Source organism: Urocitellus parryii, chromosome 2, assembly GCF_045843805.1.
Source record: "Urocitellus parryii isolate mUroPar1 chromosome 2, mUroPar1.hap1, whole genome shotgun sequence".
Lineage (NCBI taxonomy): Eukaryota > Metazoa > Chordata > Mammalia > Rodentia > Sciuridae > Urocitellus > Urocitellus parryii.
The window spans coordinates 65,960,121-65,974,715 of NC_135532.1; the positions used below are offsets into that span (position 1 = coordinate 65,960,121).

The 14,595-nt window shown below is 39.3% G+C and overlaps 1 protein-coding gene across 2 annotated transcripts in view; it reads right to left on the minus strand.

The window, feature by feature from the left end:
* Positions 1-12,007: 12,007 nt before the first annotated feature.
* The window catches only part of Klf12 (KLF transcription factor 12), a 426,606-nt gene continuing 424,018 nt past the window's right edge, over positions 12,008-14,595 (minus strand). For both annotated transcript variants that reach the window (XM_026398090.2, XM_077792866.1), the window contains exon 8: positions 12,008-12,592. In XM_026398090.2, coding sequence (XP_026253875.1) covers positions 12,411-12,592 — 182 coding nt within the window. In that variant the 3' untranslated portion in view covers positions 12,008-12,410. The remainder of the gene's footprint in view (positions 12,593-14,595) is intronic.

The following is a 14,595-nucleotide window of genomic DNA, read 5'->3' on the forward strand; positions in this document are numbered from 1 at the left end:
AACCCTGGAGGGTGATGCAAGGGTCACAGACTCTAATTGAGCAATGGAACATGCACAGGCCACATCAATCCAAGTGTTCGGGGGTCACATCCCTCTCATGACCTGGTCTATAGTCAAGCTTGACTACAGAAGAGTCAAAAGCCATGACATGGCCACCCCTGATGTTAAATTGATCTGGATCTTTGGGACAGACTGAAAGCTCTAAGGGATCTGGGCATCCTGATGGTTCATGGCACAGACTATCATTGTCTTGTGGTCCTCTTCAAGATAATGCACAGATTATATGTGCATGTAAAGTAGCTGCAATAACACAAAGGGGCTCTCACGATGTCCATGTGCCCATTTAAATTATTCTGAGGTTTTCCTGAGCCAACCTGGTTTTAGGAGGCTTGGTTAAGCCTGATGTTACTGATGTCATCATGGCTTTGTAAAACTGGATCTCCCTTTCTCTCTCACATGCGCCTACACACACACACACACACACACACACACACACACAGAGAGAGAAACATAGTGAAATTGTAAAACAAGAGATCATGCAAAAGTTGTTCCTGTATAAGGAGAATGTAATTTATTTCAGGAATACACAAGCACTCAAGTGTATGCAGTGTGGGCGTTCATTGGTGAATTTAGACTAAACAGGAAGTGATGTAAATTATACTTATTACACTGTTGGGAAAGAGATATATTAAATCCAGACAGCACAGGAACAAAGCACAAGAAGCTCATTGTGTTGAAGGAAACCATGTAACTTTGGTGGGAAGACAATGCACTATATATTATGAAAGCCCTCAGTGGTCATTTGGGACTAAAATGATCTTTTTTTTTTTTTTTTTTTTTTAGGCAACACGATTTTGTTTTAGCACTAAAGTGTTGTTTTTTTTTTTTTTTTTGATAAAGCCCCAAGATATTCTAATCTTAAGCACATTGCTGTTCTGTAGTTTTAACTATCTCATGCTGTTGTTTCCCAGTCATAAAATTAGAACAAATGAGAAGCAACGAAGCCTGATGTTTAGATGAGAAATGTTAGTTGTGGTCAAACACCCAAGGGGAGGCCTGAGGAAGTTACCGGATTATAAGGACCTACATCATCCCAGCTATTGTTGAAGCATCCCAGAATTACTGGGTAGAAGAAATATCAACCAACAAATGACCTTGAGAGTACAACAATATCAGGTGACACATTCTATAAGGTTTGTCTCATTGGTCTCTTGGGGTGAAGTGAAATATACATAAAAACCAAGCTGGAGAGTTGACTTGCTGCTTGTGTGGCCTGCAAAGAACTCTTAGGAAATAGGCCAAAGACAAATAAATTTAATATCTAACTTGACATTTTGCTACAAAACCGTATCCAAAATGAAGTGACTGAATGATTAGGTGTAGCCTTGAGTCACCTCACGAGAGTGCAGAACTAGATAAACTCTTGTAATTTATTGGCCTCTTCCTTAAGTGAATATTTCTAAAATGGCACAATTAAAAGCTGTACAAATGATTTAGTAAAAATAGACTTTAAAAAGTTTATTTGCCTCAACGTTTAAGAAATGAATAATCTTTTCATGAGTCATTGCTGCTGTGAGGCGGGTATTGTGATTCCCAGGAGAGTATCTAGCAGGCTTTGGTTGGGAGGAAATGTCCTCTGCAAGACCCCTCTGTACAGTGGCTCAGGAGGCTGAGGCAGGAGGATCGTGAGTTCAAAGCCAGCCTCAGCAACTTAGCCAGGCACTAAGCAACTCAATGAGACCCTCTCTCTAAACAAAATACAAAAAAAAAAGGATGTGGTTCAGTAGTCAAGGACCCCTGAGTTCAGTCCCTGGTAACAAGGGAGACAAAAAAAGACCCCTCTGTAATGATGGAGCAGGACTGGCCTGGGAAAAGCAAAGCAACCTTGCACCCTGTCTCCCAGTGATGGGAAGGGGTGGGCTCTGCTGGGAGACAACAGGGAGGGGCAGCCCAGAGGCTCTCAGTCTCTAAGTGCAACAGAACAACGTCACAGAACTCAGTGTTCATTTGGAAATGGATTCAAGTCTGTTGTCAATTGAGCCAGAATCTATTTCAGTCTCTGATTATTGTTCGCTATGAAATGAAGGGTAATATTTGGCAGGGCTTATATGTATTTGTACATGCATGGTCAAGGGTGTCTGTTGGATGCTTCTCTGAGGCTCACCATGATGAATCCTCTCCCACCTCATTCCTTGTGGCCACCTCCCATCCTTTCTCCATTTTTTTTTTTTTTACCTATATCCCTTTAGTGGAGAAGAGCATTCATCCTGCAACCAGATGAACTGGGAAAATTGCCTACACACAGGGCCTCACTCTTTTGTTTGTAAAAGTCAGAAAATGGATAGACTCAAGAGTTTTGTAATGAATAAAGGGAACAAATACAATGCTGAGGACCCTGCCTGGTAGCATTGACACCATTTCTGTAGTGGCATGGCCTTCTATGTCTTCAATTGAAAGACATACTATAGTAAGAAACTTGAAGAGTTTTCAAACGAAATAGTTGAAAAAGGCATTCTACTCATTAATGGCCTATTTTCAAAGCCTTCTATAGGTCCAATTTTCTTAAAAAAAAAAAAAAAAACTACAGAAATCAGCAAGCTTTCGCATGTGCTACATGTATCATTTTGTACTTCCATGATATACAAAGTCTGAAGAAATCATCATTCATGAGGACTAGACTCTGGGCTTTGAAAGAGGTTCCTTTCCTATGACTTGAAATTTCTGAACTGCTTTTAAGTTTTATGTTCAGTAAAATATTAAGTTGGGGATCCCTTCTACAGAGGTGCTGGCTTTTATAAAAAATCTTTTTCATTTTTCTTTTTTTTTGGTATAGATTCTATCTTGTTCCATGTTTCAAATTACTATACACAGTAGTAAAACTTTTCATAACAAAGGTTTAATTAGAACGGTTAATAACTATGATTTCCAAAGTGTCTGAGTCAGCCTTAGTAATAATTAGGGAGTTTTGTTCCATACAAAATGCTTTATTTAACCTTCATGCCTTCATTCAGATAATTATACAAATGCATACAGTTAAAGGTTTAAACTCTATTTCGGTTCACAGCTCAATTCATAGGAAAGTTGAATACAGAAAAGCAATGCACCAACAGAATATGTCTGAGACACCATTAAAAACGATAACACTTGTTCATTTAAATCTCTGAGAATAGACTGGAATAATCGTCCTCTGAGAGAATCTCATTAGGAGGGTCTCCCTTTACATTATCATAGGGCCAAAAAAAATCACAATTTTACAGTAAAAGGAAAAAAGCTCTGAGTATATTTACAATACATACACTATACATAAATACAAGAACAACACTTACATAATATTAATAAACTTATAACAGGGGTTGCCTAAACACTACAGAGTATATAAATGCAGAGGAAAACTATTAGGAAATTAGATCTTTAAGCTGGAGAAATAAATTCATTTGCAATTAAAACTCTGAACAGAAAACCAAACAAAGATTTAAGAACTCAACACACTTGTTTGCCAGCATCATTGGGGGGGGGGGGGGGAGATTAGTCTTTAATTGTGTGTTCTCCTCTGGGCACTCTAGCTCTCTGGGGTCAGAGACCCAGGAATATTTGTAAAATTACATCCATCAAGTGAATCAGACGCAGCCCATCAATTCAATTTGCTGTTCAGAGGCTTCAAGCCTAGAATAACTGTTTTGTAAACTAAAGGATGTTTTTGTATTTTTACACAGAAAGATCTTGTGATTTAATCACCATGTATAATGAGCTAAGTGTCAAGGAAAAGAAAAGAAATGCCTGCTTGATTTGGCCAAAGATGATGTTGTCATTATTCCTGTGTATTTTTTTCAAATATGACTTGAGAGATTTATTCAAGAGAATATGACATTGGAATTGACCCCCACACACCAAGAGCAATGTCTAGACTACTACTAATTATAACTAAGTCATTTTAAGTGGCAGGTGGGTATCTTAAAGGTGGTCTGTTCTCATCGTTTCACAAACACAGAAAGTTCTGAGTACATTCTTCTATGGACAAACATGAATTTGCTGGTTTCTCTTTTTTAAAAAATGATCATGATACACATAATTGCATTATGATGCAGGATGACATAATACATAAGACGATGTTTTCAAGCTGGTTTTGTTAAGTGGTTATCTCACATCCACAGAGTTGGTTTGCCATGTGATGCAATGTGTCCCACATAGACATGAACAAAACAATACAGCCACTGTCCTGTGGGGGAGACGGTGATTTTTTAAAAAATGAATCCTTAAACACAACAAATTGTGGACAGACAAGTTGATAGGAAAGAGCCTTGAAAATAGGCACCAGTGCCCCAGTTCAACAATACCCATCCGATGTGATAAAGTTTGAGGAACAAAACATATCCTATGGTTGGATGTAATCACAAAATTCTGCCATAGAAAACTAGAAACCCAAGTAGGGTCAAATGATTTTCTATAATGTTTTATGTTGTATCTTCGGAGCAAGAAATAAGCAGAAAGGGAAGATGTCAGTAGATCTCTAAAATATCTTACTTTTTGATTGTTTGGACACTTTTGTTACTAGATTTTGGCCCAAATGCTATCCTTCTATTCACCTCATGCTTGACAAAAATGAATTTCTGCGAAAGTCTTGGTTAACCTTCTTTGGGGAAAGTGAGAGAATAATTCAGACCAGAAGGTACTGGTCCTTGCTTTACGCCAAGAGCAGACTCCGATGTCTGAAATGCTGCAAATTTCTAGAGATGAAATCCAAAAAAGAAAAAGTATTGATGTGACTGTTTCTACCTTTCATCTCTTTCAACTCACTTAAAGTGGTTGTTTTGTCATTGGGAAATTATTGCTGGTGAAACCCAATTAACTGAGAAGAGGCCCCATCTGCAAGAGGTTGTGTGCACAGAACACTTGCTTTCAGAATTTGTTAATGCAGGTTTTATCTCTCCCCCCAGCCAACTAACAGGGAGAAAGATCATAATTCAGGAGATTCATTTTCAGAAACAGAAACACTATGAGAAATGACATTCTCTTAATGTTTTTGAAGTCCATTAGTATTTCCATGAATCAATACTGTCAGAGACCTTGCTTTATACAGAGGGTAGGGATTTTATTTCTCTGATGTTGGACAGCTTCTCACATAAAACTCAATTAAGCTAACGACAATACTATAAACAAATTATTTATAAGACTATTTAAAACATTCCAAGGCAGTGCCGTTAAGAGAGAAAACTGAAAAGGAATCAACCATTGATCATCATCTCAATGTTTGTGATTGCCACCCCATTAACACCTGCAAGAGCAGGCTCTGGTATTAACTAGCTCCATGGAGGTGAGCGTCTCCAACCCACCGTAAGCAGACTCTAGCAGGCATTTGCTATAGATACAAAGAAATGTGTAGAACTGAGAAAAACCATCTTGGGCTAAAATGTTACTAAGTAAGGAGGGGTTTTAATAATTCTGGAGCTCCAGGCCAAACATTTGGGAATAAAGTGACAAGTCAGAGAGACGTCTGGTGGCTGCTATTTGTTTATAAGGATCCTTCATAAATTTCCAGGAGAGGGCTGATTTCACACACTCTGCACCATCGTCAAATCATGAATCATCATATCCTGATATCTTACTTGCAAAATGATAAATACTTGTGCAGAGTATCTATAATAAAACTTAATTGGGAGTATGAAAAGGTGGTTGCTGGGAACGTGTGCAGTGAGGTACAGTGGAAAGGATACGGGTTTCAGAGCCAGAGAGAGGTGGCTTCACATCCCCACTCTGCCATTTACATTTGTGTGTGTGTGTGTGTGTGTGTGTGTGTGTACACAGGTGTCTCAGCAACCCACTTGTGCCTCAGTTTCCCATTCATAATATGTGAATTCATCATACAGATCAGAGGTAATGTGTCTAAAAATCGCCTAGCACAGTGCTTGGCATGTAGTGTTTAAGAAAGAATAGTTATTCTTGCCATGGTTTGCTGAATTTTTGCACTTTCAAGGTACTTTAGTACTTGCAGACACCATGTGGAATGAAGCCCAATCAGAAGATGTCAGTGGGACTAAGGAACTCAGCAGCCTTTCTTTGACATTTAATTGGTTATTTCATCCTCTATCCTGGTGCATTTCCTTCTTCCTTTCCTCCTGTCTAAAACTTGGAGGAAGAAACAGCCGATGGTTTTGTAGGCCTGTGGTCTGGGCCTGGAGATTGCTGTCCATCGCGGTTGTCTACACTGCCTGAGGGTTTAATCACTCATACTTTTAAAATTACTCTTAGTAAATGTTTGGCTCTGAAAGAGTATAATTTTGCTGATAGCCTCAACAGCTTGTTTGGGTGAATTTGTGCTCTGGGATGGAGAGGTTGGAGAATTTCCAGGGTTCACTGTACATTGATATCCATGACTCCACTTTTAGCAGTAAAATAATTTTAGGAAAAACTAGTGAACTTCTGGATGTGGATCAAGCAATTTTCAGGACTAACTACAAAATTGGTTAAAGGCGAGGCTTACCAAGTATCAACAGTACTTCAGTAGACTTTTGGGGGACAAATGATTTTGTCAGTATTCATCCCCAAATGGTTCTTAAATGAAAACAGGAAATATTAGGAAAAGGGAGTGAATAAATATAAAGATAGATTTGTGCATTTGATATGAGTGGATAAATTAAGCAGACAAAAATCCCTCAGTGTTTTGCTTTAAATACATTGGTATTTTTAACTGAGCAAAAATTTTTGAGCCATACGTACTGTTTCTTAAGTTTGGGGAAAATCACAATCAAGTTTTTAATCTGAAAAGTATAATTTTTCATCTGAAAAGTATAATTGCCATATGCCATAGTGTACATTGATGATAACCTGATGCTCATAATTGCATTTGTACATCCTTCAAGTAAGGAAACTCAGATTGAGAAATGTTAACTGCAAAGAAGATTAAGGTATACTTAAAAGACACAAAAGTTCCCCCCCCTCATGGGTATGTGAACAGATTCAATATATTACATGCATACATTTACTCTATGTGTATGTTTTCAAAATGTGCAGGAAAAAACCCAGTCTGATGAAGAATTATTGCTGTGTAAAAGTATAGGAATATCTCATTGGTCATGATTATTGACAGGCACTTTCAGCATTTAGTTCATTTCTAAAAATGGGCATTAGCTTATTTCTAATGCCAGTATAGATTCGTTGAGCATGTAGCCATTTCCACAGCACTTAATCTTGTCAACATGAGCTACACTGAAAAGCAATCCCTCTCGAATTCAATAAGAATAAATACTTGTATGGTTTTCTTGATCAAGAACCAGTTTGTTGAGGAGGAAGATAACTGAGAAGACAGAACAATCACCAGATGCTCCTCTTTAGCACAAGTAAAATCTTGTGTAGTTGTTTCCCTTTTTCAGGAAAAGACATTGTGAGTTTGGAATCAGTGTGTCTGTAGGAACTTAAAATGACTTCAGTGGATTTTAAACCATCCTGGCTGAACCATGACAAGTGGCCACGCCACTGTTACAGAGCACAAGGAACATGCTCTGACAAAGTGAGACAGGATTCCCATGGCAATATCGCTAACTGTGTGTAAGATACACAAGGCATATCTGGACAAGGTTTTTTTTTTTTTTTTGCTTTTTTGTTTTTTTATTGTGATGAAAACTAGAAGCTCTTTCCCCCGACATACTTCATCAAACTATTTACAACCTCTGTAAAATTTGCATGTTTGAAAATACTTTTTTTTCCCCACTATCGCATATGTTACGAATACAGTAAAATATCTTCACTCTATTTTTAAAGATGCAGTATCCTTCTATTTCATTTTCTTATGAAAATCTGAATTTCTATTGCAATTGCTCAATATTCAGCATATTTAAAATACCAATGGACATGGGTTGCTAAACAGACATTACTCTATAATGAAACTGTGAAAATATAGCATTTATAATTTTTATGTACATTTTCTTAACTATAAAATGCAGGCAAAGTCATATATAGTATTATAAGCTGATTCCCTAATAAGGTAAATAACTTACATCTCTAGATAGTATGGATTATTACAAATTTTTTTTTCTTTTAAAAAAGTTATTTGTTGATATTTATTAGCTCACTGGCAGCTGCATATACAGGTACGTATACACATGTGCAGGTGTTAGGGAGTCTGTCCAGGTAAGTGGAAGGCAGTGTGGGGACAAGTAGAAGTATGGGAGATGTGACTTACCCAATTACTTTCCTAAAGGAAACTGACTCAAATTGGAAAGACCATTTCATGGAATGCACTACCTCAGAAAAACTAAAGGAAGAGATTTGGTCAATGATGTTTTCACAGAATACATTTACTCCCCCAAATTGACAGGCATTGGTAAAGAGCAAATTTGAAGAGTGGATAATGAATTATGAAAATTAAGGCTTCCTGGGCCTATTATGCTTCCTCAGAGTCACCTCATATTCAATCCCTTTGATGCAGACCATAACATGGATGCTGGCATTGATACTGCTTGAATTCTGTGCATCCTCCTTATCCATGTTAAGACAGCTTCATTACAACACCACTGCTACATTTCTGAGCAGTCACAACAGCATAACAAAGGCATATTAATACAATTGAAGGCCTCACCTCACCAGATTTATTCAATTGCAGCTTTGGTAAGTATAATAAATAAAGTACAGAATAAGGAATACTGCATCTTTATCCATATACATGTTATTCTAGTGAACTGATTTCAAAGTGCAGAATTATATTTATGTTTAAAACACAAATGGCGATTTGAAATTAAAACAAGTCATATCAAAATGAACACAATCTTTGCATAAGCTATTCCAAATTTCATCCATGATGGAAACAGCCCTTCTAATCATCTAGAACTGGCATTTGTAAACACTGCAGCATTTTTAAATTTTTTTTCCCCCCGACAATTCATCTTCCTATTTCCCACTTAACTTTAAAGTGAATAAAAAGTGCTTTTTTAAAAAAAGGTGGTTTATATTATTGGTATTTACTTGTCTTTGAAAACAAACAAACAAACAAAAAATCCTATGTGTTTTGTAAAGACAGGAGTATAATCTTTATGGTAAAGCCATTAGGAATCTCCATCTAGATGCCTTAATAGAACTTAAGACAAGTTATCAACACAGTCCACATAAAATGGACAGAGGAGATTGGAGGTGGATGGGGAAGCATGAATCTCTCTCCAAACAAGATCAGACTAAAAAGGACTCTACTAAAACATCCTAACTTTTCAAATCCCCTAACTCCCTTGTAATCAATCTCTAAAATGCAAAAAAAAAGTATGTCAGGTCTCCTGCAGCTTCTTAAAAATTACAGCTGTGTGTATCAAAGTTCCCAACCATGCACATATCCCTAGCTGCAAATCCAACAGCTTCAAATTTAAAACCAAAGAATGTTTCTACTTAGGGAACAGCTGCTAAGTCCTTTGGGATTCGGTCCCTTTTCTATAGTTCATCATGCACTGTGCTTTTCAAAAGAGGCTAGAAAAGCACATGAGATGGTACGGTGACTTTTCTATGCCTATACATATTCCATTTCCTTCTATCCCAAACCACTTTCCTTAACATGGGGAAACATCTTTAGGAAACTCACCAAGGTGAATTTTTTATATTTCAAAACAAGCCCTCAATATGCTTCAGTTCCTGGGGTAGATTAGGAACACATTCACTTACTTGTCCTTGGCTCCCTTCTTAGAAGTACTGCTCTGTTGAGAGGGGGAGATGGTGTGATGCTGACAGGTTTTTATCAGTTAACTCGCCTTTTCATTCTGATTTCCACTACCAGAGGGTAAGGAGAAAAGCTCACTTCCCTACATCTTTCCTATGTTATAAGAGAGCTCTTTGCTAAATTTAAATCAAGCTGTCATTTAGGAAGCTTCCACTGTCAGTTCAATGAATTCTAAAAACCATGCCTACCTACAGTACTCTCAAGACTTTGCTTGCTGGGAGCAGGGGGAGAGGGTGCTGGTGGAGAGAGGACACAGACTGGACTGGCTCTTCTTTTGAGAGTAGGCAGAACTAACTCAAATCTGCACTTCCCTTGAGTGATCCCCTGACCTGCCAGCTAGGTTCTGGGTTCATGGCTGTTTTAGCCCCTCTCTGTTCTTTGCCACTACCCAGTGCTGGCATGCATCAAGAAACCTTTTTCTATTCTGAATGGTCACAGGCAATGAGAAGTGAGTTGCATACAGTACAGATAAAAAATGTTCCAGTTGGTAGAAAACCCACTGGTTGGTGGGTAGCAGATTGTATAGCTAAAGAAGCTATTTATCAATAGAACTGCAGCCCTTGTTGGAGGGAAATTGCCCGATGTGTTTTTCAGGCCTGGCAGAAAACAGAGAACACATATTTTTGATGTCAGAATTTGACCTGAAACTCTTTACACTGTTGCTTCAATCATTTGTTAAAATCCTTTTAATACCATCTAACACAAATTGTCCTTGTTGAAATGTTCATAGTTCTTGCTTCATCAGAATAAGATTATTTGAATTAGAAGATGATCCTAAAAAGAATAATTTTGTCACCGGCAACTATTTCAGAATGTTCAAACATTTAAAAATGAGCTAGAAATATTGTGAGGTTAATTTGTGCAATTCCCCAAATCAAGTGTCTGTAATTAAAATATATTGCAAAGGTCTGTGCTGGAGACCTTTTATATCTAAGCTATAAAAAGTCCTAATGACAATAACAACAACATCAACAACAACAAAAAAATCTCAACAAGCCCCTTAGCCACATAAAGCTGGGTAGGAAAATGTCTTTTAGTGGGGACAAAAATATGCTAATTTTTCTGAAAGACTGCTTGTTGATGATGTATTGCTTTGTTTCCTGTATGCTTTGCTAGTTGCAAAAGGTTCACAATTTTAGGGGGTTGGCGGGATTCTACTTTCCTCTCATCCTCGTGACAGGATGAGTAGGTTCAATATCCCTGCAGATGCCAATGCAGGACCAGTGGGTCCTGGTACAGTTTAGAAAATGAAATGTACAGAAGAACCTATTGGAGAGACTTATCCGTGGCTCTCCAACAGAGGAAACTTAGCACCATGGCAGGCCTTGGGCGGGACCATTCCCTTTCCACCGTCTCAATTCCAAGAACTGACCCATTAACTGAAGAGCTAATTCCTGGCTGTGCCTCTGTTGCCTTTCTAGTCACCAAATAACTGTTTTCAAACAAGAAAGGGGGAGCATAATCTTTAATTGTGATACTCAACCGAGCAGGACAAACAGCAGCAGAAAGATTACCTCAGTGCCGTAAATGTAACCAAGACACCTAAAATGCTGGGGTGTTTTTTACAATCCCTTTAGTAAGTATGAAAACTGGTAACGTGAGTCCTCAGTGAAGTTATTGTAGGAAAGTCCTTTTTATTCATTATTGCTTTTCTCCTCAAGGGGTGCATTATTTCCATCTCTGCTTTGTCTGATTTTTCATGTTCACTGACTTTGCCTGGGCAGCCCCACCTCTTACGTTGGTGCCAGTGTGTCTAAGAAAGTTTTTTCCCCTGATTCCTTGTAATCAAACACTGGGGGCAGGAAGAGATGATGCCTAGGTGACAGAACACTGCGATTTGAAGTGGGGCAGTAGGTTTTTTAGACAGGCTCTTCCTATTCAACTACAGAACACCTTGGTGCCAGTCCGTGCCAGGGCAGAGACCAGGACTAGACTTCAACTGAAATGTCGCTGCCCCTCTGCTCAAACAGATGAACAAAACAGAATCAAACGAAACAGAAACAATCAACGACAAACAAATGAGAGATTCAATGTTGGTTTTCTTCAGGGCATGGCATGATGACAAGTTGCGAGGGACATCTAGTTGCTGCCATCGCTATTGCAAGGGCCTGCTTGAATCAAGGGCCTTTATTTTCAGGTAATGGAACCTCTCCAACAACTTCTTCCTTCCCACTTTCATGCTGCTTGCTGGTAACAGACTGGATGTGGGTTCTAGCTTACTTAGCTAAGAACTAATCTTTTTTTTTTTTTTTTTTGTAAAAGGGGGTTAAAGGTGGGGTGGGGGGCAGTGGGAGGGGGGGGCGTGATGAGAGAATCATCCAAATTGAAAAATCATCCAAATCCAAATTGCTCTAGCCATCAATTTGTGGTAGATGACCTTTAAGATCTCAATAACAAAACTGTCTGACAGCTCAGAAAATGTACAAGCTACAAACATCTGTAAATGGCAGAGGACACAGCACGGAAAACAATCAATGCCTGTCTCTTCAGCATTTTTGTGGCTGAACTCCCAGGTCAGGGTGAAGCCGTCTCTCGCGTGGTCAAGGTGGGGGTTACCTTCAGACCGAAAGAAGTGTTCCTTCGCGTTCCTGCTCTGATTTCAGACATCGTGGGATGGTGATGCCCTTTTGAGTTAACACTGTGAAGGGAATTCAGCCCTGCTGAATTGGGTGCCGCTAAGAGATCCAGCTCTTCCGCCCAGCTGGACAGCGAGCGGTCCTCACACCAGCATGTGCCTCCGGCGGTGCAGGGCCAAGTGGTCTGACCGGGAGAAGCTGCGATCACAGTCCGCGCACTTGAAGGGCTTCACTCCCGTGTGTTTGCGGTAATGCCGCGTCAGTTCATCGGAGCGCGCAAACTTCCAGGTGCAGCCTTCCCAGGTACACTTGTAGGGTTTCTCTCCTGGAGGAAACAAAGGCACACAAGCTTTGGTGCTCCGCCACTTTTCTATAACAATCAAGCCAGCGCTGGGTGTTGGGGGACTGTGGTTCTCAGTGGGGTTTCCATTAGGGAAATCTGTCAAGACACCTTCCCATCCACACAGGGGTCTTGTCTTTCCTTCTGCGACATCAGGCAGGTGAGTTAACACCTGCATCCACAATTATGAGGAGTGACCTTGTGCTCCAAATATCAAGAAGCACATACTGACAGTCACTGGCTAAAATCACCACTGGTAGTCTGAGAGCTCTATACCAAGTTTGGTTTGGTTCTAAAACCAAATGTCCCAAAGAGTTACACACAGTAGTTAGTTATGCTTAGTTTCAACACTCCCTCTCCCACATATGCACCACTTCAATGGTTTAAGATTATTTTAGGACACAAGGTCCACTTATCAGTGGCTGCAGGTATACACACAATGTTATCAATAGGTAAAGTGCTCCATGCTCTAAGAAATTAGGCATATATTATGCATAAACATCAACATTTTGCTTGTCCATTGGGAGAGAATCCTAGATATCTTAGTAGTACAAAGTGCTGAAACTCCCTGTAAAAAGCAGTCTGAAGAAGTATGTAATTTGACCAGACTCCACAGTCAACTTGTAAGGACAGTAAAATATGCAAAGGCTGTGCTGGGAAAAGATACACTATCCATTGTCCAAACGGGCTCCCAGGGGGAGCGGGACAATAGTTGACCCAGGTACACTGTTTTCCTGGCTCTCATTCAGAAGGAAGGCCTGTCCCCATGCAACCCCACCAAAAACTGATCTCTCCTTCCATCTAATAGTCTGAAATATGCTTCTTTGCCACACTGGGCCCATGCTGAAAAGATAGGAAGGAGCTATTTGCTGGTCCCTATGAATAAAGCTGCAAAGTGAAACTGCAAACCTCACTTTGTAGATGAAAAGAGTGAGGCTGCACATAGCAAAGAATACTCAAAGTTAGTAAAAAGATGCCTGCAGCTCTGAATCCAATGCTTCAGCCTATGCTACAGAGGAATGGAGAATTCTTACCTTATCTAAACTGTGCTGCATCCTCAGGGTTAGTTCACTTTCTTAGATACTCCCACATTTAATTGTTCCTTTCCTATTTCTATGACATTTCCTACAAAATATACCATGAAGCTTATGTTTGGATGCCTTTCTCCTCCACCAGTCACTGAATTCTCAGAGGTCAGAGGTCATGCATGGTATCCCCAGGACCTACAATAGGTTCCAAGCAATAACTAGAATGAACTAATAGAACTGCAAAGTGAAAGTGTGCTCATGTGTGTGCATGTGTGTGTGCGCGCACACACACACACACATACACAAAATTACTAAGCCCTATAAATGAGATGTATAGGCAACGCCCACATGGGAAAACTAAACTGAACATTTTCCATTCAACTGTTAAATCATTGCTGTTTATAACGGTTCTTTTAGGATCAAGTGGCTCTTTCAGAAGAGAGTGAATGAGTAGTTCAGACCTGTTCAATGCAGAATTGCTGGTGCACTAATTATGGCCCAAAGGAAGCCCCAGGTTACTCTGAAAGGGTTCCTTTCAGGCAAAAGCCTGCTTACTGCAGTGATCCCAAACCTCAATTTCTCATTCATTCTAGTAGACAAAATCTGCATTTGCATTTGTCTATTGACCAGTGTTTGACAGAAATCAAACAAATTTGGCAAAAACTCTAACTTATAAAGACTGGAGATCTACTATACAATTTACTAATGGCAATGATTAATATACTTTTTCATGCTGAATATCATTTCTCTATGTTTGAAATTATATCATGAGAATGGGGTCTAATGTTGAGCTTGCAATAAACTAACTTCAAAATCACATCTATTGAGACACCGGCTGGAACTCAGGCTCAGCCCAAATTCACCTTGCTGACCTGTGTGGGAGCCCAGATCCAGTGTAGGCCTAAGTCCATCTCACCACTGGTAGTTACCCAATGGACCTGAGGCTCAGGCTAGACCTGC